The sequence below is a fragment of the Uloborus diversus genome, chromosome 7, assembly GCF_026930045.1.
Source record: "Uloborus diversus isolate 005 chromosome 7, Udiv.v.3.1, whole genome shotgun sequence".
Lineage (NCBI taxonomy): Eukaryota > Metazoa > Arthropoda > Arachnida > Araneae > Uloboridae > Uloborus > Uloborus diversus.
The window spans coordinates 76,659,732-76,684,205 of NC_072737.1; the positions used below are offsets into that span (position 1 = coordinate 76,659,732).

The 24,474-nt window shown below is 33.0% G+C and overlaps 1 protein-coding gene across 1 annotated transcript in view; it reads left to right on the forward strand.

Moving 5' to 3' along the window:
- Positions 1–24,474, forward strand: part of LOC129225649 (nuclear pore complex protein Nup153-like) — a 115,222-nt gene that overhangs the window by 31,477 nt on the left and 59,271 nt on the right. The window contains exons 14-20 of the mRNA XM_054860119.1: positions 3,906–4,100; positions 4,228–4,338; positions 4,413–4,472; positions 5,521–5,631; positions 5,706–5,741; positions 8,989–9,415; positions 19,055–19,951. Of these exons, the coding sequence (XP_054716094.1) occupies positions 3,906–4,100; positions 4,228–4,338; positions 4,413–4,472; positions 5,521–5,631; positions 5,706–5,741; positions 8,989–9,415; positions 19,055–19,951 (1,837 nt within the window). The remainder of the gene's footprint in view (positions 1–3,905; positions 4,101–4,227; positions 4,339–4,412; positions 4,473–5,520; positions 5,632–5,705; positions 5,742–8,988; positions 9,416–19,054; positions 19,952–24,474) is intronic.

Below are 24,474 nucleotides of genomic sequence, written 5' to 3' on the forward strand. Positions count from 1 at the left end.
AGAGTTTGATTACAAGACGAAGTTTATTCATGGGAGGCTATTTCACTACAGTCACAGCTTGGTAAACACAACATGCACAAGCACCACGCACATAAACACAATACGCGTATGGTCAAGAGGAGGTAGCACACAAAATGCATTTGCTCGCAGCCATTGGGGGAGTCGTTGCTTCACCACAAGATTCAAAAACACTTCGTCTTTCTACTGTACACTTTAGGGCCATCCCATATCAAATCAGTCAAAAGAGTAAGGTTTTCAAGTTGACCCCTTCCAATTTTTCTAAAATTTTATACAGATGTAGTGTTTGGTAATAAAAGTAAAAACCCAAATTTTTAAATTTTTAATACAAATATTCTTTGATAGGGGGTCATTACAAAAAATCAAATTTTGGTAGACGGAGTTGCTTTTGAACACATATAACTTTTGTTTCTAATTGCTCTATATGCAAAAACTGATACCATTTTAAAACTCTTAAAACATGCTTTAAGATGATATATTACATGATACAAAAATGCAATCTTAAATTTTGAAGGTCATTCAAAATTACCTTTGATCTTGAATGTTTCCAAAAGTTATAATTTTAAAAATCTGAAAAAAAAATTTGTTTTGTATACACTATTATTTTTTTTATGTGTTCCAAGTTTCATGTTGGGACAACACTGGGATCATGCATAGTTAAACAATTCTTCACTTTGAAGGTCATTTGAAATTGACCTTGAGTATTTCCAAAAGTTATTATTTTTAAAATCTGATATATATTATACACACTATTGTGTTCTTTATTTGTGCCAAGTTTCGGGGATCGGTATAATTTAATGTTTCATGCAAACGATGTTTGACGATAAATTGAAAAATAATGATATAGCAACGTTTGGCAGACGATAAATTAGAAATGTAAAAATATTTTAAAATTATATTGCTCTATTTTAAATATTGTGTGCAGATTGACTTTTACAGATGCAATTTTCCTTGCCTGCAAGGGGTGGTCCCAGGTTCGAATCCCAGCTCGGACATGGATGTACTTTCTCTCTCCTGTCCTTGTCCTTCCTTTGTGTGAATGTGTTGTTATGCTGTGAATGGTTGCTTCCCCTATTAACGGGTCCCTATGGCATGTGTGTATTGTGGAAGACGGACTTCAAACCAAATTACGGCACAGTTGGAAAAGTGAAGCAGTGCTCCCCAAATTGCCAGCCTTGCTGACACAAGACAACTACAAAGTTCTCATCCCGATGAGTTGAATCAACTTTTTAGTTGATTCAACTCTTAGGGACATTGCCATGGGTTTGCTTTACACACGAGTAAATTTGTTGAGTCAACTCAGTTTAATTTTAACAGCGTTGGGTATTTTTAGAAGAAAAATTGAATCTACGAAGTTGCCTTGTGTGAAGACAATGGAATACTCCAGTCAACTACTGCCATAACATTGTGTGCGTGAAGACTTGAGACCAGTTTTTACTCAATTGCAGAAACAGGAAGGAGATATAAAATTGCAGAAGCAGAAAGCAACCTAGCAAGGCATTGTCAAGAAGAAGTATATAACTGTTAAGTCAAGTTTGACTGCATGGATAACTTGTATAATTATTTTATGTAATGTACTCATTGTACATCACATTGAATGAATTTTTCATTTTTCTAATGTTGTATTATCAGCATGATTATGACACATTTAGGCAGACATATTTGACTCTCAATTGATGACAATTTATTTTTGACCACTCGAAGTAACATTGATTTTAAATTATTTACAATCCCAGAGCAGTCCCAACATGAAACTTTGCACAAATAAAAAAAAAATAACAATGTATACAAAATGTATTTTTTTCAGATTTTTAAAATTATAACTTTTTGAAATACTCAAGGTCAAAGGTCAATTTCAAATGACCTTCCAAATGAAAATTGTTAAATTATATATGATCCCAGTGTTCTCCCAACATGAAACTTGGCTCAAATAAAGAAAATAATGTATACAAAATATATTTTTTTCGGATTTTAAAAATTATAACTTTTGGAAACACTCAAGGTCAAAGGTTAAAAACTACAACAGCCAGGGGGTCAAAATTTGGTTTTTTATACCACTTAGTAAATGGGTATGAACCTGCAAAATATTGTTAAAATCTGTGAGCAGTGCTCACAGATGGAGCACTCACTATTTAGGTGTGTGATTTGATATGGAATGTCCCTTTACGCACTCGGGCAGCACTCGCCCCGAACAAAATTGCGTCTCATTCATCATAGCCCAGGCACGGCAGAGCCGTTCGGTCGATCACTTCGCGACAAGAACTTTCGTCAAAATTGAATTCAGGTAAATTCCCCTCGAAAAGCACTTTACCTCTCTATATAAACTTTTCATTGAATTTTCATGAACAAATGATTGCATCATCTCAAAACTAGCAAGAAGCGATTCTGCAGCAAATCAAAAGAAAATCAAACCGAAACCAACGCCCGATCGGCTGAAAGTTCACTAACCGAAACTAATAAATTCATGACGTCATCACTTTCTCACAGAATTTCACAAGAGAAAGACCTCAGCCATAAATCCCGTTCTCAGCGGAGATGAGAAATGGATAGGAAAACGAAACACATGTGGTACGTTATACCACAATGGCCATTGACATTAAATAATTTTTTTAGAGTGTTTCATCCACATAATTCTGAACTTGGATTTGTTTCATTTGCGTTCTTAAAGCCAAAATATTGGGCTGGACATTAAAAGCAACCATTGATGTTCTGAGAGTGACTTGTATTACTTGCTTAGATACAACAAATGAATTTGTATTTAGTTTTTTGCTACTTTGAATTCATGTGTATGTAAAGTTAAGTGGAGTAATATTAAAATTTGTTTGTGAAATTATTTGTGTTTTCATTGAAAAACAAACTTTAACTGCCCTATCCTGGAAGTAATTTTCCTGCCTTTTAGCTTCATTTATAATTTTTATTGGTGCGTCTTCTACCTGAAAGGGCAATTATAAGAAATTGGAGGTAAAGGTGTACAAAATATTTGGACTAGATTAATTATAAAGAAAAGGTAAAAACCACAACATTAAGCATACACTAATTTGAAAAAATATAGAGATGTTACAATGCATAAGGGTGTAAACTTATACCAGTAAGGACTAGACATAGAGCTTTTATCAGATGTCTTTACATCTAAAACTACATATTTTGCATTGAAAAAATTACTTTGTGAACAAAATAACCCAAAACAAATATGCAAATTTGCATGTTTAACATTGGATTTGACTTTTTTGTTAAAAGTATTTGTTTCCTATTAATTATGATCGTTATTATAACTCATACTAAATTATAACTTCATTGCATTATCTCAATTACATTTTAATGATCATGATATATTGAATTTTTTTTTTTTTTGTATTAAATAGTAATGTTTCTTTAACCTGAAAGCTTAGTCTTAGTTACCTCAGTATAAAGAGTAGCCATTTGAGACTGATCAATTTTTTTAAATTGTGATGTATGTGCCTTCCCTCATTTTCTTGCTGCCCACGCGCGAATGATTTGCTGATATAGCTTTTATGCCACTTTTAATCAAAATTGTCCTCATGCATTAAAACATAGTTTCAAAAGAGCAAACATAGCCTAGAAAGTGGCTCCTATATTTTCATAGAACCAATGAACAGGAAGTTGATATAGATCTTAACCCCAAACCAACGAAAGTTGTTTTTTTTCTTCTAAGATTCAATAAAATAAGTGAAAAACATACTATACATAATGAAAGGGTGTTCTTTTTTTCCCATATTTTTTTTTTCTTTTTTTGCATTGACACTTGTTCTTATTTTTGAAAAATGTGAGTATGCTTCTCTAAAGGTAAAGACAAATATGAATATAAAAAATGTATGTTTTTTCAAATGGTATAATTTTTTATTATTTTTTTTTTTTTACCTTTATAGATGCCAAATTCACCTGGTCTTGAAATAGATAGTAGTAAATTTGTGCCCTTGTCCATAACAAAATTGCCAACCATAAGTTTTGGTTCCAACAAAGACAAATTAGATGAAGTTAGTTGCAATTCTACAAACTTCACTTTTTCAAGTCCAATCAATGTCAATCCAACTTCTACCTCGTTATCTGTGTTACCAAATTCTGTAAGTAATATCAAAAAAAGTTTATAAAAACTCGAAAAATAATCAAAAATATTCATTGTTTTTTCTCTCTTGTGTGATTCAAAATAAATCTAATGTACTGTTCATTAATGTTTCATTTGGATAATAGGTTGTTAGCTCTAAAGAAAAGAATGAAGACACTCTTGCAAAGGCTTTTGTTTTTTCAAAACCAATAGATGTTTTATCAAGCTCTAATTTACCAGTTTCAGAATCTTGTGTTGTAAGTAACCTTTCACAATTAGTAATGAAACTCGTGTTCATTTTCATAATTGTAATTAATATTCTCTTTTCTAGGTATTTAATAACATTGCAAAAACAAAAGCTGATTCAATCTCTGCTGTCAGCGAATCTTCTGTAAGTACACTAAACCCTAAGAAGTTTTAGCAAAAATAAATGCAGTCATAGCTGCACTTGACATCATACTTTTACTGGTCATGGAAACCAATAGGGTATTGTTCTCTGGTATAAATTGGGACAGAATGTTGGTGCTCTTGCCATCTATTTGTGACTCATTTTTTGTGTATTCAGTAAGAAATAAAACAATAAGTACAAAAAATTTGTACTTACTGTTGTATTTTACATACAGTTATATTAAACGTATTTTGAAGTAGTAAGGGGTATCTGAGACTGCAAAAGTATCAGGAAAAAGTATGTGAACAAGAACTTTTTTAAAGTTATACTCCCTTTTGCAAGTTAAGGTTAATATAAAGGAAGAACGAGGGAGGAGAAGAAAAAATAACCTATCATTACTTGCTCATATTGGTTTTCGGTATAGTTACATTTTGACCATCCCGTAACCCACTGGTTAACAGAAACAATTTAAAATATAAAATGATCAGTAGCAAAATATGCATAAATTTTTTTTAAAAGAAATGGTGTAGAGATTTAGAAAAAAAAGTTAAAGGAGTGTAGCATCTTACCCATTAAAACAATTTTTTATGGTTTATAAAAAATAGTCACTTGATAAGAAATAAAATTGACGCACTTTTCAAGGAGTTTTGAAGATTTATTTTCTCGAGCTGTAAGGTTAAAAAAAGCTCTTTAAGTGTATCTAAATTTCCCTTCACTCTCCAAGAAAAAAAATTATGTTTTGTTAATGTTAATGTGCACGCATAATTTTACCTAAAAGTGTATTGCTTGAAGTAAAAAAAAAAAAATTCTGCTATAATGACTTCAACTGCCCATCGAAACTCCCTCTTTCAAAGAACAGAAGCATCTGATTTAAGTATTCTTTAAAACCATTCAAAACCAATGTCCAATCAATATCAATCCATCTTCTACCTTTTTAGTAATTATGTGATTTTTAAAAAAAATGAAAAGTATTTAAAAATGTTCTTTTTTTTTTTGTTTGATTCAAAATAATTCTAATCTTCTTTTCATTGATGTCTCATTTGGAAAATAGGTTGTTAGTTCTAAAGAAAGGAATGAGGGTCCTAATGCTAAGTCTTTTGTCTTTTCAAAGCCAATAGATGATTTATCAAACTCTTGTTTACCAGTTTCAGAATCATGTGTTGTAAGTAACCTTTTGCAATTAATAATGCAAATCAGTTTTATTTTCATAATTTTAATTAATATTCTCTTTCCTAGGTATTTAATAACATTGCGAATGTCAGTGAGTCTTCTGTAAGTACAAGTATACGTTAAACCGCACAAAATATTAGCTTAACTAACTCCAATGATACGATTTTTTATTTGTTTTTAGTCTCTAATATAGTGAAATCCCATCCTAACAATAAATAATACAACTAAATATCTGTTTCAATGAAGTGAATTCTCCTTTCTGATTTAATTCTCATTACATTGCTCAAGTTCCATTACATTGAAATTCCCGTAATAATGAACAAAATTTGCTCCCTTGAACAGGGCTGGATTTACGTATGAGCTAAGCAAACTATAGCTTTGGGCTTCCCGATCTGTGGGGGCTCCCTAACGGCCATTAAATTTTGCAGTTTGTATCTTTAAATGAAGAAAGTAAAATAAAGCAAAAGCTCAGTTTTAAGTGTTTGAAAAATTAAAAAAAATAGTTAGGGCCCCCGATTTGTTGGGGCTTTCAAACTCCTAAAAAGTTCCTTGTTTGTACTTTAATGAAAATACAAAAGAAAATGAAATAAAAATGCATTTTCAAGTGCTCTAAAATGGGATTGTGCCATCAGTCTTCGGATGGAAGCACCCCTGTATTTCTACTTCTCACTGTACATCCAAAACATACTCTTAATATATTAGCGCAAGAAAAAAACTATTATACTAGCTCTCAGTGGCGGACTTACAGGTTTGGAGGCTAGTCGCATTGCATTTTTGTTGGACCCTACCACAGAATTGTTTGAAACATTTCTTGTGTGTTATTTTTATATCCCTTTTGAAACCGCAATGTGGAGCCCCTCGCAGAAGCGACATGGAAATGCGCCGCTTAAAAATATGTCTTTCAAGGAGGGTAAAAAAGTCAAATGTCAAAATCTGAATGAAAGCTGATCAGTAAAAAGACCCAGCCAAAAATCCCCCAAAGAGTGAGATCCCCCAAAAAATAGCGAAGAATGTCCCTCAACCCTCCTCATTCGATTTCTGGGATTTTTAGTTTTAAGAACTTCTGTTTTTACTCTCATTCATATTATTTCATCTATTTTCCGTCGATTTTTTTTTTTATTGTTAAATGTTCAGTTTTCAGTTCAAAGCCCCTTTTCAGAATTTCTGTTTTACATAAGGGTCTATTTATAGAACATTTTCAACAATCAAAATAAATAAACATTGTTTGGTTTTTCTAAAACAATTAATTTATAAACTCCTTCATTTTCTGTATTTGTGATTTTGAAACTCAAACAAGATTTACGATTTTGCCTATATTTTAAGATCTCAAACTCATTTGAAACCCCAAAAACTCTCCAGGAGGAGGGGGTTCCCCAACATCGCCCTATGTATGCCTCACAAAATAGCGATTAGACACATTTTGCTGCATTAAAGTGGGGTGGGGGAGAGAGTGGGTCTTTTTCACATTAGCATACTTGCCAACTCTACTGTTTTTAACGGGAGACTCCCGTTTTTTGCTTCCATCTCCCGATTTCCCGTTTTTTACGAGTTTCTCCTGTTTTTGCAGTTTTTTCAGTCGATCATCAAAAAGTTTCACTTTCTTCTCAATAGATGGCGCTCTTTTCTAGTCTACCAATGTCAGGGAAAAGGAATTTTTCTAATTAACTCATTTAGTAAAAAAAATTTTTTTTTTTTTTTGGAAGCTTTCCAGCGAAGCACGTGCTTTGCCGAAAATTGCAACAAATTTTAATCCTTTTGCATCTTCAAAATATTTCAATTATTTTGAAAGTTTTAAGTTATTTTAACATGTGCTACCCTATACCTACTTATTTTATTTTTATTATATATTGATGTTTTTTTTTTTTTTCGGATTTTAGTAATTAACTTTTTTTTTATCTCCTTTTTTGGTGGAGACTGGAGAATGAGAATGTACAAAACTTTCAGCAAATTCACTCATTATTTGGTTTCTCCTTTGCAGTATATTTTTCTTGCTACTACCAATTAGCTTACATCTGTTACATCTGCAAAAAAAAACTGTTTTACTTTAAATTTAGGTTTCGTGTTATTTAAAAGCATGATTTAATAATTCTGTTGTGAATATATATGTGCCTGGTAAATCACCTATCTACTTCTAGGGGAATCTCCTGTTTTTTTTCTTTGAAGGTTGGAAAGTATTTTATGTTAGGGGTTCTCAAAATTTGAGGATCTCCAAAATATGTGTTGGGGGGGGCACATCCTTGATCTGAACTTGACATGAAAGTTCGGAATAGTGTCCCACTCCCCCCCCCCTCCATCAATCATTACAGGGGGCCCCCATACCTGAAGTAGCTTAGGACCCGCCAAATCTAAATCCGGCCTTGCTCTTGAAGATCATTATAACGGGGTGAAACTGTATACATTTATATTGTAGTTTCTGTATTTTTTTTTTTTTTTTTTTTTTTCAGTTCAAAAAAAAAATAATTATAACAGTAATAGTCTCTTAATACAGCAGCATCCTCAGTGCATACAGTCGCTACATCCAGTCATGTAATGATTATTTAAAACTGATTCACAACCTCCTTTTGCCTTCAACCCTCCCTTGACCCCCTCATCAGTTTATTCATGAACAACACATCTCTAGTCAATTGATACTAGAAAAATCTCTGAGCTTCAAAATATTTTGACATTTCAGTGTATAAAATCATTAATAACTTCTAAAATACTTATCTTAACAACTTGATTCATATATTATCTGTCTCAGAGAACATAAGTTTAGAAAAAATGCCCTTCTTGTATAGATAGCAAAGATAAATTTTCCCTCCAAAAAGGGGGGGGGGTGCAGCAAAAAGTCTGAGACTTTTTAGATACCATTTAGAAAGACATAACAAACTTTGCATGAAGAACCTTGGGTACTTGTTTTTTTTTCTTTTTTTCTAGAAACAACCTTTCTAGGCTAATTTTATTGGACTAATAATAAATAATTGATTTTTGTTAATTACTCGGTCCTTCATGAGGGGATGTTCATATAAATGTTGTTATACTTTTTTTCAACATATTTGACCCCCCTCTCCCTTAGTCAGTAGTCTCTAAGTCAGTCTTTGCCGTACCGTTCCCCTCACTCTTATATGCCACACCACATTGCGTAAACATGTTGTAATAAAACGTGCTTATTTCAAAAAAAATGTGATGTCACATACTATCACAATTTCATGACCCCCCCCCCTTCCCTCAAAGCATGGCATAATTTATGAACCACCCCTTGAAGAATCTTCAACTTATGCACTTATGAAGAATTTAAATTGTTTTTTGAAGTTTCTTCATGCATATTTCTTGGTTTTTGCCACTGATTATTTTTTCCTTCTTTCACTAGACACCCAAAGAAGTTATTACTCAGACCACTTCTTCTAAAGTGTCATCTGATTGGACATGCCCTGAATGCTGGATCAAGAATCCATCTTCTAAACCTAAATGTATGGCATGCGAAACTGTTAGAGTGAGTGGAAACAATAAGAATTCTGATGGTATTACTGAGGCTGCTTCTTCTAAGGTGTCATCTGATTGGACATGCTCTGAATGCTGGATCAAGAATCCATCTTCTACCCTTAAATGTATGGCATGCGAAGCTGTTAAAGTGAATGGAAAGAAAACGAATTCTGATGGTATTACTCAAGCAGACTCTTCTAAGGTGTCATCTGATTGGACATGCCCTGAATGCTGGATAAAGAATCCATCTTCTAAACTTAAATGTCTGGCATGTGAAACTGTTAAAGTGAATGGGAGCAATAAGAATTCTGATGGTAAGAAAAATTCAAACTAGTTTTAAATGTGTAAAACGGGGGAAATTGCCCCCTCTCCATTTAAAATTAATTTTTTACCCCTATTGTTCAAAAAAAATTAAACATTTTGTATTGAACTAATATTTAGTAAAAAATGGTTTGTACGTTTTTAAAGTTATGAAAAGTGCTTGAAAAAAATTCAATTTTAAGTACTTGAAAAATTAAAATGTAGGTTACAGTCTGAATTTTGAAATTACAGTCAAGTGCAAGGCTGTACCACTAAAATGTCAAAAGTCCTGCTGTTACACTAAACAGTGCACAAAATGATGAGAATTTTAAAATAAATCTACAGCTTTTGATGCTAAAATTTTCCTTGGAAAAATTTTAAACAGTTTTTGCGATGGAAATTTGATGGTGAAAATAACTGAGTTTTCAATTTTTGACTTGGGTTGGAACACTTGCAAAAATTCACATTTTTATGGATTGCTCAAGAAATAAAAAAACCAATTGTTTTAGAACTTTTCTCACAAAAGGTATGCTGCAGCTGTCATTTTTCAATAAAAAATAAATCGCTCGTGCCCTTAAATAGCAACAAAATAAGAAAACAAAAAAAAAAGGTTTTAGATCATCCTTCATGGTTAATAGCTGGGAATAAACTATAAAAATTTCGGAAATATCTTTCCTTAAATTCCGAGCAAAAGTGCCGGTTTGATTTTTTGATGAACATTTTTATAATTTTGATTCGCTGTTTCACTACAAAATCACAAAATGCTCCTCAAAATTTTATAAGTTATAAATGTAATTTGCTGTTGTATCAAACAATAGTTGGTGGAATTACTTAAATATATTACTTAAATATTTTCTAGTGGGTGTTTGAGTTTTTAATAGATCTTGAATTTCGACTTTCAGAAATTAAAATGAATCCTGAAGTATTTTTAATGTATTTTGCTAAAGTTTTTTTTTTTTTAACACTAGAACCGCAGCAGTTTTGGTATACCAAAAACCGCGGGCTTGGTCAAATTTACCCCAATCAATGAAAACCCATGTTGTTATGCTAAAAGTACGCTGTAATTATTTGGCAATGACATTTATTTATTTTAACCATTAAATTGTTATAATAAGTGATAAAATAAGATACTACAATATGGAATATTGTATACAGTTACTGAAAGATACAGTCAGCTGAAATAGAAATATTTAGTTTCTTACCAGTTAAGATTTTTACACAGTTCATGCACATTTTGGGCAACTCCTTTTTATATATTTTGTACACTTTCCACATATCGGTATTTTACAGTCAGAACAAATATCTACAGTTTTGTTTCTGCACTTGAAAGCTTGACAACGAACCCTTTTTCTCAGTTGCACAGATTCTCCTGTATTATCCGCTTCTGTTTGTGAATCTGACTTGGACTTTCTTTTTTGAATATACGCACTACACAATTCTTCAATGAGTTTTTGAAGATATTCTCTCCTCATTAGTTTTTCTTCAGTAGCTTCTTTGTATAAAACCCATAAATTAATCCCTGCAAGATCAAGAATATTGTAGAATACATGAACCGGCCACCTCCTTGATCCTGCCTTCACAGAATATTTACGAGCCATTTGGTCAGCGATGTCGACACCGAATTTTGTTGAATTATAAAATGATATTGTTTCCGGAAGCTTTTTTGGGTGATTCTTATCAATATCAACTGTGGGATGGAGGGAGCTCAATAATAAAAAAATTTTCTTGGTTTTTCCCTGATAAACTGTCAAAGTTGTATCTTCATGCTTTAGTAACAATGTACAGTGAAACCTGTGTAAGTTGACCACTTGCGGTGCTGTACTTTGATGGTCAACTTAGGTGGTCAACTTATAAAGGGGGTAATGATTTTTTTTTTTTTGTCATTTCTTGCACCATGTATTAATATTTTGACTAATTGACACTTATTCTTTCCATTCAACTCACTTTCATCGTTTAACATTACTTTGAAACAATAAATTTAAAATGTTATTCAAATATTTTTAGAGGTTATTTTCTCAGAATGACGTATAATGTGTCATGTAAATTTAAAATTTCAGTAAATTGATCCAAAAAAATCATTGTTTATAAAAAGTTATTTGATATTAATAGTTCTTAAAAATTCATAGCTAATCAAAAATAACAAATATTTCGCTTATTTTTCTTTCTCATACACATTTATAACCATGATGATCTACTTTTCAACAAAATTACTCCTTATTGAAGTTTGGCACACTTATTAGACACTAGTTTTGGAAATTCCATATGTGTCAGCTGATTTTCTCTGGATTTCTCCCTTTTCAATTAATTTTAAAATTTCATACTTTTTATCAATCTCAAGTTCAACTAACTTTCTTTTTGAAGCTATTTTATGTAAAACTATGTTTTCCTGGAAAAATTCTTGAAGCTGGAGTCTTAAAAACACAATGGCTAAATTTGCCATTTTTGATGAACTTTGAGTTAATGTAAGGAAAGAAGAGAAGAGAGGAGGTTCAGGTATCCCCCCGCCCCCCCCCCCCCCTACACACACGCACAAAAATTGAAGCTCATTTGTTACAAATGCTATTTCAAGTTAGCTTTGAGACTTGATAAGGGGAAGTCTGGGCCTCCTTCCGTTTTATTGACTGTAGCCTTTAACCTTTTAGACCCTTCTTTTGGTGTCAAATAAAAAGATGGGAAGATGGAGGACTCTTCAGGGGGGGTCACTAACTTCTGAAACTTGGAGTTGTAAAATCTCAAATTTAGTAGATCTTTAATAGATCTAGGGTAAAGGAATCAAGATTTCTATCCCAAAATATTTTTAAAGGGTACTTAAAATGCTATTTTAAGCTATAATTATTTGACTTACAAAGAAGGGGTTCGGAGGTTCTTCCTGAATACATTTTCGAAGTTTAAGCAATAAAAATGCTATTTTAGTTATCTATGAGTGATTTAAGGGGGAAGGGGTTCTAGGCTCCCCCTGCGAAAATTTTTTGAAACAGGCCAACTTTGGTAGAACAAGGGGTTTCCTAGAATTTTTAAAGCTGAAGTGTTAGGAATATCTATTTTAGACTTCAAGATTCAGAGGTTCTCCCACATGAATATTTCAAATATGAAGTAAAAATGATGTTTTAGGTGACCAGGGGTCTGTCCAGGATTTTTCACAGGGTCCGTTTTTTGTGAAAAATCAAATAATTTTGTGAAAAATGAATTAATTTTGTGAAAAATCAAATTATTTTTCAAAAAAAAAAAAATTGTTAAAACGAAATTTTAGAATTTAGAGATGGCACAAACTACATCTAAGTGTTTTCCTCTTCTATGTCGAGAATATCATTCTGGAGTGTTTTTTATATCGTTCTGGACATTTAGTGAGGGGGGGGGAGCATCGCGCTCTCAAGTATCAACATTTATCTACCATTCTACATTATGTTAAAATATACTAGAAACATTTCTGTACAGTGTTTAAAATATCTGTAACAAAAAAAATAAATAAATAAAATAAAATTCAGACAAGGGTCAGCATTTTTAACTTTTTGACCCAAGACAGTCTTAAAAAGCACAGAATTTCGTTTAAAACTTATAAATTCCGAGATTTTTACAAAAATAAAAAGATATTTTAATCGTTTACCTCTTAACAAAGCGTAATAAACATCAAAAATTCGAAAAATCGGAATCCCATAGCGGATGCAAAGAGATCGCAAATCTCAAAGGGAAGGCATCAAAAGTGTAAAAACGGTTTATAAAAGAAATATTTTTGATAAAATTATTTTAAAATTGCATTTTAGAGTCCTATGATAAACATTTCATTAATATCTTCACAGTTGAAGCAAAAAAAAAAAAAAATAATAAACCATCTATATCTATCCTCATAAAAGAAAATGGAATTTTGCTTTAAAAACTTGAAATGAGAGTTCTAACAAAAATAAAAAGACTTTTCATTTATTTGCATCCTAATAAAGCGAAGTTAGTTTGAAAAAAGAGCAAAATATGATTCTCATATCGGATGTTAAAAGATTGCATTTTTCAAAGGGTATACATCTAAAGAACAAAAAAAAAAACGGTAATTAAAAGAGTTTATTTAAAGTTAATCATCCTTGTTAGCATCGAAAAATCAAAACCCATATAATTTTCTCCCAAAATAACAGTTAAACATAGCACCGCACCTTAAAAACGCAAATATTAACAAGCTGGTAAAAGGATGAGAATTTTTTCTAATCAAGTCATTATAAAGGTTCAACGCCAGACTCTAAGTGGTGATAATTTTGAAGTTGGTAACCCTATCTGAAGCGATCATATTTTCCCCCCACCCTTACTATCCCTTTGCAGTTTTAAGTTCATTTCGCAGATATATATTATTATTGTTTATTAAATCATGAGCCGGGAGAAAAGTGCTTACCAAAGCCTTTTCAGAAAAGTTTACAACAACACCGCTGCTAAATAGCTGTGATAAAACAAACAACGAGCATTACATTTATTTGGCAGTAGCAATTATTTATCGTTTGCAGGAACATCGCTAGAGTGCCTTTTTTTTTTTTTTTTTTTTTTTTTTTTTTTTTTTTTTTTGCAAAATTAGACGATTTTGTATAATTTTGTATAAGCTGATCCCTCTAATTCGACTTCAGAAAAGGTTCCAAAAATTATCGGTTTATACACAGAAATATGCGTTATTTTGCTTTCACATTTGCTCTTTCAATAAACAATTTGTGAAAGATCCGATCTTGTTATCAGAATTTTGTGAAGGGTCCGTTTTGGTTGATCGGGATTTTGTGAAAGGTCCGTTTTGGTTCATTGGAATTTTGTGAAGGGTCCGTTAACGGACCCAAATATCCTCTGGCCAGACCCCTGGTGACTCAAGTGAGATAATATTAGACTGCTCCCTTCCTTCAATTTTTTACAATGTTTCTGTCTCAAAACCAGTTTTAAACTACTTTATAGTTAAGGGAAGGATGTCTTTCTAAAATTTTTCAAAACTTGAGTCTTAAAAGTGTATAGATTTTTTTTTTTTTTTTATGTAAGAAAAACTGTAGTTAATTAATTTTAAGTCAAATACACATTTGTTTCCCCCCTCCCCCCAATTGTATTTGATAAACTAAACTAATCATTTAAATTCATTTTTCCCTTAAAGAATTCAGAACCATAAACTAATCTCATGTTATTACTATTTTTTTTAGAATCTCAAACGTGTATTTGATATTGTGTAAACGACTAGGTACACTGATGTAGCATTGAAAAGTAGCTATATGAAAATGAGAAACAAAGTGCCAAGTCGTAAGATAAATCAGCAAAATATTTTAACCCCCTTGCGGTTGGCCAGTCCCAGAATTACATGTTAAATGGACGAGATATCTTGTCATTAACTACAAGGTGGTTAATTGGACAGGGAACATTATTTTTCTCTAATTGTGGCCATCCTGAAGATTGAGTACCGTACTTTCCTGTGGGTTATATTTTAAAAATGTAAAAATAATGAGGTACGGATTATGCACTGCTGTGAATTATTTGTACTTACTTTTCCTGAATGTCAATATATGTTGATGATTCGGCAGGATGCACTAAAGGCTGCTTCTTTAATTTTAAGGTTGTTTATTTTACATAGCCTAAATTTTCCTTTTACACAATTCAGGCTTCATAAAATAAACAACATTACAGGGAAAGAAGAAACAGTCTCCGTTTGCAATGACATCTGTACTGATTACTGATTCAGTGTCTTTGCCTTTACTCTTTATTTCAAGGGAATCTGCATACTAAAATCATGATTTCAAGAAGAAATCTTAATTATTTAGATTGCATTTGATTATAGCTTTTATGACCTGTGGTCACATGTCGCTACTCATAACATGCAGAAAATTACAGTAAATTTTAAATTAACTGCCTGAAAATATTTCGTTTATTATAAACATATGATTTTCAAGTGGGGCAAAGAAATGAATGAGGAAGCCATTATCAGCAGTAACTTAAATCAGGAAAATTTTGTAAACTAAGTCAGGGGACTTTTTTCACAGTTCTTCTCGCCACCCTGTTATCACATCAAATGAAAAGTTTCCTCAAAGTGATTAATATTGATTATTCAGTTATAAAATTTTTAATTTGTTTTAAAAGATTATTGTGAAGGATTTTCACCCCCACATGTTGTAGCTCACAATTCATAGCTTTGGAAATTTGCAATCATTTTTCATCTATCCCATTGTTTTCAATCTGCTACGGTTTCTGAAAAAACCCGGGCAGGTGTTTTTTTTTTTTTTTTTTTTTTGCCCACTTTGACAAACTCTGTTTATAAAGTGTTTCACCCAAAATATTTGGGTCATATATATACATGAAATACATCACCAGCTCAGTCATTTCCAGCTGAGGACTGCAGTTTCGTGCTTATTAGCACTCATCAGCCCGGCATAGGAAAGTGACTGGAGATGGAAAGCCACTTAACGAAGCCTAGAGTGCCAAACAAACTGGTTGCTAATATAGAATTACCGCAGACCAGACGAGTGACCGAAGCAATGGTTCGGTTCAACTCGAGGATTGAAGGCAAGGCATAGTATATTCCATAAATTACCGGCCCAATAGCCAGGGATAAAGCAAATACATGAAATACACCGCCAGCTCAGTCATTTCCAGCTGAGGACTGCAGTTTCGTTCTTATTAGCATTCATCAGCCCGGCATATGAAAGTGACTGAACTGGAGATGGAAAGCCTCTTAACGAAGTCTAAAGTGCCAAACAAACTGGTAGCTAATATAGAACCAGACAAGTGACCGAAGCAATTGTTCGGTTCAACTCGAGGATTAAAGACAAGGCATAGTATATTCTGTAAATTACCGGCCCAATATCATTCAAGGCTTTGTTAAGAATTTTATCAATCTATTGTGTTTCTCACGATACAACTATTAAAACTGGCTAAAAGCACAGCCGATATTTAAAAAAAAAAACATGAAAACTAAATCTAGCATTATTCTTTTTGAATATATATTTAAAATGAAAAAAAGGTTTTCCCTCCTTTTACCAAATAACTATGATTACAACACATACAATATTTTATCAAAAAAGATAACTCTCTTTTTTTTTTAAATTCGTGCTCATTTTTTATTACTTTTCTTCGCAAAAGTATCATCTGCTTTGAATCAGAAATTCCACTTTATTTAATTTCCATTCCGTGACCAGGAATCGCAGCATATTTGAACAGGGTTCGTACGCTCCTTCAAAACTCCTCCAATACTCCTTCATTTAAGAAATTTTTTTGAAGGGCCCTTCAAACTCCTTCATTTTGGTTTGAACTCCTTCAAAACTTTTTCTTTTTTAGTTTAACACTACATAATCTCCTTCTATGACAGTAACTTAAAATACTTCGATGGACAACTTAACTTTGTCACAAGGGCGAACGTATAAGAGCAATTTTAATGAAGTAATTTCATATATTTATTTTTTTCATCAAGATGTGATTTACAAATTTTTCAAAGAAGTCATAAAAGTTGAAGGTGAGAATATTATTAGATAGCTAAGACATTTCATACGTGAACTAAAACATGCTTAAGTGGTGCTTGGTTATTTTTTCAAGTTTTATGATTATTGCTTTTCCCTCCACCACGCTCTCAGCAGCGAAAGTCAGTTTGGCTTATTATCTCTATAGTAAATAAAAGTAAGGTTTCAAAGAAATTCTGAAAGGAAGTCTGTGGCAGACGTGCATCCAGAGACCCCATAGAACCTACAGCCATGAAATTTTGTACAAAATTACTTCGAACACCGGGGGGGGGGGGCACCTGGGGTTATATATATTTTTTTAATTCAAAATAGTTTTTTGTAATTACTTTCTTTAAGCTCAAATTTTGCGTAAATTGCCTATAATTGCCTATTAAATGGGTGAAAAATTACTGGCACATATTAATATTATATATTGTTCGCAAGGGTAGAATTTTGTTTCAATGCTCTAACTTAAATATGGTAGGAGTTAATTGCATTTTTAGCTCAAACATTTTTAGGCTTAGCTAAAAGTTAGGCACTACTTTCTTCATTAAAGCTATCAGTAAAAAGTGAAAGAATTGCCCCACAGTTTTCTTCATGACATCACTGGAAACAGCGGCTTTTTTACTCCAGATCTAACTCGACCTTTGGTTGAAAAACTGAGCTTCTATCTCCAAATGAAAAAAGTTACAAGCTGTTAAAAATCAAGTTTGAATAATCTCATCTTCATTAAAATTATTGATGTTTTATTTGGCGTTGCCATAGTTACGTCTTTTCGATTCGCATGTTTCTTCTTTCTTATTCACAAACTTTCAGGGTTTCGATTTCAACGGAAAATCCTAGGTTCAACTTAATTCAAGCCCCGAGCTAAAGAGCAAAATACTAGAGACCACGAATATAAAAGCAACTTTTTAAACGTACAAAACAGCAGTTTTTCAATGTTCGTGAGCACCTTAATCCTTACGGCTCAGCAAGTTGGTACAACTTATTTTGAAATCCGGAAAAGGGGTGTTTTTTGATCCAATGGGAATTATGGGATGGGATCATAATGCATTTTTAATCTGTTTCTTTCTAATGGACGATTTAAATCTTTGCTAATCAAATAAGATTGCAAAGCAATCGTAGGGGGTTGGTGAGCATCAGCGGGCAGGGGGCAGAGCCCCCTAGTTATTTAAATATTTAAAAATACGTAAGTAGATGAACTATATTAAATGATTGTGTTAAAAAAAAAAAAACAATTGTTTTTGTAAATCACAGATATAATATTGTAAAAATGGTCGTCCACAAGTGATGTCATGCCTTGAGGGGGAGACAGGATCATGAAATTGTGACAAGGCAAAGAGAATGGGTGATAAAAAGTGACAGACAGTTAGTATAACAATATGTTTATAAAAAATATGGCATGTGACAAGAGGATGAGTGACATGAAGTGTGACACTTTGTGACAAAGGGGAAAAGGTGTCAAATATGTTAAAAAAAGTGTGACATCAATCATTTAAGGACAGCCCGTTAGTACTCCTTCAAAATCTCAATTTACTCCTTCTAAACTCCTCCAAAACTCCTTCATTTTATTTCTGAAATTGAGTACGAACCCTGTTGAAATATGAAGATAAGCCTTGTTTTAGTATATGAAATCAACTTCAAATGAAGAATTAGAGAATGTTCTAGTTATCCTTTAAATTTCGGGTAAAGTTCATATTGTGCAGCTTTTTAAGGGCTTTAAAATACTACACAAAATCAAATAATTTGATCTTTTTTTTTTTTGATGAAGTACTCACAAATTAATGATTTTCTATAAAATTGGAATACAAATCTTGGAGTACTTTATTTTTGGATGAAAGATAGCCAAATTTCTATTCTCCATCCCTGACAATGTGTATACAAAATTTTGGGATTATTGTTTAGTAGTTAAGAGGTGAAATAATTAGAAAGTCACTTTGGCATTTATAATATTAGTAAGGATGTGTAAACTTTAAGTTTTAGCAGGTTTTGTCACATCAGCTTTTGTATTTTACGCATTTTAAAATTTGATTCCATCCGCTTTTGTAAAAGTCTTTTTTTATGTGAATATACCACTTGGACATTTATAATTTTTCTCAACCATTATTTTTAACCTCTATATTTCATATTGTGTAGCTAGTCTTTGTTTGTGTAAACGTATTTTATTTTTTAAAGTTGCTTTTTAGTTTAAAAATGGTTAAATATATTTATAATTATTAATTTCAGCTCCCAAAAGTTCAACAAATTTCAAGTTCACTTCTCCTGTACAGAGCTCTCCTATAACTTTCAAGTTTGGCTCAACAACTTCTGCTACAGAAATAAGTAAAACAGATTCAATACCTAGTGTGTCCACTTCTGGTTTTATTTTTTCAAGTCCTGTCATGACTGGCATTAAAAAAACTTCAGAAGGTTTCTGTTTTGGCATCTCAAAAGACACCATTGGTAACTCTGCTGTTACTTTTGGTGACTCTAGTCTACCTGTTTCAAATTCTGAACTAATAAAAACATCCAACAGTAAGTCTGAACTAATAAAGACATCCAGCAGTACGTCTGAGCTAACAAAGACATCCAGCACTAACCCTGAACTAATTAAGACATCCAGTACTATCTCTGGACTAATAAAGACATACAGCACTACTCCTGTACAGAGCTCCCCCATAACTTTCAAGTTTGGCTCAACAACTGCTACAGAAACAAATCAAAAAGATCAAATGCCTAGTGTGTCTTCTGGTTTTAATTTTTCAAGTCCTGTTATAACAGACACTAAAAAAACTTCAGAAGGCTTTAACTTTGGCTTGTCAAAAGATACCATTGGTAACTCTGCAGTTACTTTTGGTGGCTCTAGTCTACCTGTTTTAAATTCTGAACTGATAAAGACATCCAGCACTAAGTCTACATTACCTCTGAGTGAAGAGAAAAAAGAATCGAAAGTAACTTCTGAATCCAACGTTATTCCTGCTTCCAATACTGTGAACAATTTTTCTTTTGGAAAGACAACAACATCATCCTCTTTATCTGCAACTGCTCTAACATTCTCTTTAGCTCCTACGTCATCTGTTAGCAACAGTAACAAATTTACATTTGGGACTACTTCAAATTCAGATCAGACAGTTAAAACATCAGGTAAAAATTGATCTTCTTTATTTAAAATCTTGATATGTGAAGCAGTGAGAAGCAAAGGGATGAAAGTCGCAAAATTAAAAATTTGGAGATAACCAGTACAAAGGGTAGGTGAACCTTTCCTCTGTCTTAGGGCAAGAGATGGTACTAGTTGCCCTGGTAGGTGCTGCTATACTGCAAGATTTAAAAAAAAAATTCAATGAAAGCCTATTCAGGACCTTATCTTTAAATGCATTTTACTCAAAACTTGAAAATGTCCTCCTTTTACATACCTTTGCTTCTCACTGCCTCGTATTTCCTTATTAGTTTAGTTTTAGCTTGGATTTATTTAATATGAAAAATTTGTGCTAATTTGAAAAACGTTACAATTTTCAAAAATTGAAGTCTCAATTTAAGAAATGACTAGGATTGTACATTCAGTGGCGGATACAGAAAGGGGGTCATGACACCCCCCCCCCCCCCCCCCCCCCCGCAAACTGCAGGTAAAATTTTGAATGTTAGCTTGAAAGAAATGTCGAAACCATGTGAGCAAAAGTAAATATCTTTTTGAATTAAATTTTTTTGGGCAATACATGAAGTGAAGGATGCAAAGAGGGGGGGGGGGGGTCATGGGAGTCATGATCCCCCCCCCCCATTCTGTGACAACACTTTTTAATCTGTTATTAAATTCATTGCATTTGGCTGAGTAGTGAAAATGACTTCTTGAAAAATGAAGAAAATAAAACCTGACTGAAACCACAAGAGAGTAAATAATTTTTGAATTCTCTTTTTTTAGGGTACTACCTGTCACTTTTCTATTTATATGATCTATATGTAGGCAGTAAAATAGCTCTGCTTGAGACAGTCTCTTCTTCGCGGCAGCTGTCTTCAGGCGCCAGTATTAATGAAATGTAACAATGAAGTGTCTGCCGCCCGATCGCTTTTGGAATAAATTTAATCGCGGATAGTTATTGTTCTGTGTAGACATTTTTTATGTAATGTCTCTTTAGATTATTCTTTTTTGTGGTGATTTTTAGATACTTTTATTTTTGTTCATGCTGAGTTTATTTTTAAATGAACTATAAATAATTTGTTCAAATCAGCGTTTTGCACTTAGTTTAGAGCAAGAAATGTAAAATTTTAGTGTCGTGTTTGTACCAAACCTCGTCATACGAGGGTTCCCGTAAATTAGCCCATTGTATAAGATGGAAACTGCTGAAAGAAACCGCGTTTGTTAGAGAAAGGACTATCTGTAACAAAAATAATGAAGTGTTCGGGTGACAAAGCATTGTTGTCTTTTGAAAAATACTAATGAACCCAAAACTGATGGAAGCATATCCGAAGTTCTTGTATCAGTCTCTGAGACTGTGACGTCTTCATTCGCCTCTGATTTTTCTACAATTGAAAAGAGTCAGTGAGTATTCATCAATGTTCGACTTATATTCACAAAATATTTAATTTAAAGAAAGTTTTCGCCGCATTTTTTACTACTTTTTTTAGTGAAGTTTATTGTATTTTTCTGCATACCAGATGGGTGTGTGTCCTGTGTTGAGTATTATGCTAATGTTTAATCAATATCTAAATGTATCATGTCCATAAAACATTTAATATTTACTAGATTTTCGTAGCATTTATTCATTGTATTATGTTGGCTGGTGTGAATACTGTTCTAAACAGGTTATAATACAAGTTAACTAGGTCATTTTAATGTATTGACTAATTATTAATTAAGTTTAATTAATAATAATTTATGTATTAAATTTGTAATAGTTAAAATTAAGTTTTCAATGAACTAATGGCCAATTTTGTGCTTTTTTGACACCTAAAGAAACCTAAGTTCAAGAAAATTGTCGTACGTATGACTATATTCCTGAGCATGACCCCCCCCCCCCCCCAAAAAATGAAATCCTGTATCTGCCCATTACTCAGGTTATTCTATGTGAAATTTATAACCTGTAAAAGTTACTGGTATAGTAAAGGTTTGACATTTTCCATATATCTATTCAAATTAAATATTGTGATGAGCGGACTAATATGATTTTATGCAGCAGTCATCTATAAACTACTTTAGTAACTGCTACTTAGCATTGGAAGCTTGTAATTTTTCTGCGCTGAAAGATGCATTCCTTACAGCTAAGAAACATGTGTTTGTAACAATTTTGCCATTTTGTGTTTTCATAATTTTTTTATTTCTTTATTTTGAAATTTCAATATCATTTGCATTACTTAATATTGACATTGATGTGTAAATCATACAGGGATGAGATTATTCTTGCTTTTGCCGGAATTCCGGCTTTTTCTGTTGACTTTTGAAATTCATTATTAGCTGCAGTGCCTAGCTTTGCACGGTCTACCTCGAAAATAAACATTTTGTCAAGTAACACATGTTTAAGAAAAATTAAGCCTAAAATAAGAAGAAAAAAAAAACTTTGCTTTAAATTTGAAACCATTTCTGAAAACATATGGTATTGCTCAGAGAAGGTCTCTTTCTTCTTTATTTTGTCAATGAACAAAAGGAAGCTATTCTTCTGAATTCGAATGGAAAAGCAGCAGCAATTCCTGTCATCCCAATGTACATACCAGCACAGTATATTTCAGTTTAACATAGTCTGTAAACTACTTGATACAGGGTTCGTACGCTCCTTCAAAACTCCTCCAATACTCCTTCATTTAGGAAATTTTTTTGAAGGGCCCTTCAAACTCCTTCATTTTTGTTTGAACTCCTTCAAAACTCCTTCTTTCTTAGTTCAAGACTATATAGCTATATAGTCTTCCTCTATGACAGTAACTTGAAATATTTCGATCGACAACTTATCTTCGCCACAAGGGCAATTTTAATGTAGTAATTTCGTATATTTTTTTCCTCACAAAGATGTGATTTACAAATCAATCATAGAAATTATAAAAGTTGAAGGTGAAAATATTATTAGATGACTAAGACAACTCATAAATGAAGTAAACCATGCTCAAATGGTGCTGGGCTATTTTTTCAAGTTAAATGATTATTGCTTTTCCCTCCACCCCACTCTCAGCGACAAAAGTCAGTTTGTCTAATTATTATTTAAATATTTAAAAATACATAAGCAGATGTACAATATTAAGTGATTGTGGTAAAAGAACAATTGTTTAGCAAATCGCAGTTATGATATTGTAAAATGAGTCATCCACAAATGATGTCATGCCTTGAGAGGGGAGACGGGCTCATGAAATTGTGACAAGGGGAAGAGAGAGGGTGACAAAAAGTAACATCACGCAGTTATTATAACAATAAGTTTTTAAAAATATGACATGTGACAAGAGGAGGAGTAAGATCGAGTGTGACACTGCGATAAAGGTGAAGGGGATCCAAACATGTTGTAAAAAAAGTGTGACAACATTTAAGGACAGCCCATTAGTACTCCTTCAAAACCTCATTTCACTCCTTCAAAACTCCTTCATTTTATTTCTGAAATTGAGTACGAACCCTGTGATATCTTCTTTTGTATTGATACATTGCCTTTGCAATGAGTGAGAGACATCAAGCAGGTGTCATACTAGCCCATGTGGAAGAGAATATACGACCTTCTTTTAGTACAGAAAAGATTTGTGCTTGGTTGCACAAACCTGGATTTCATCAAAGAAAGGAAGAAGGATCTGGATGGGCAAAGGAGTTTTCTCTAAACAATATGGTTACTTTAACTTTTCACTTCCTTTCTACAGCCAATCAAACGGATTAGAGAGTCGATTGGGAATAAGAGGGTAAGAATAAGGAGGAGGAAAACCTCTTAAGTAGGTTTTCCACCTCCAGCTCAGTCATTCCTATGCCGAGCTGATGAATGCTAATGAGCACGAAACTGCAGTCCTCAGCTGGAATTGACTGAGCTGGCAATGTATTTCATGTACGTGGGGGGACCCAAAAGAAACCGGACTAATGGTGCAATGCCAATCCTAGATGTAGTAGAGTGTTCTCCAGCTAGATGCCTCAAGTAGAGACCTTCACAAAACAGCTGCGCAAGTGGCATCAGTTTAGTTAATAATGTCTGATTGTAGCGTTGGTTTTCTCAGGTGTTGTTGCTTTCCGCCTGCGAACTCGTTATGGCAGATTTAAAAGAACAAACTCTAAACTTGAAATTTTGCTTCCTGCTTGAAAAGTCGGCAACGGAATGGCTTAACAAATGCTTCAACAAGCTTTCAAGAACGATGCTATGAGTCATACACTAGTTTTCAAGTGGTTTGGGCGCTTTAAACATGGTAGTATGAATGTTGAAGTTCATGATCGCTCTGAGTGCCTTTCAACGTCTCAAAATGCTAAAAACGTTGAAAAAATCCGCCAACAAAATTAAGTTGGAGCTCGCTCAGGGGATCAGAAGAATGGTTCCTTCACCATGATAGCGCTCCCGTACACACAGCCTACACTATTAACCGCTACTTGGCCTCTAAGGGGTGGCCAGTTGTTTCTCGACCCCCGTATTGGCCAGACCTAGCTCCCAGTGATCTTTTTCTGTTCCCGAGAATGAAAAAACTTCTGAAAGCGAAGCGTTTTGATGATGTAGAGGCTGTAAAAACTG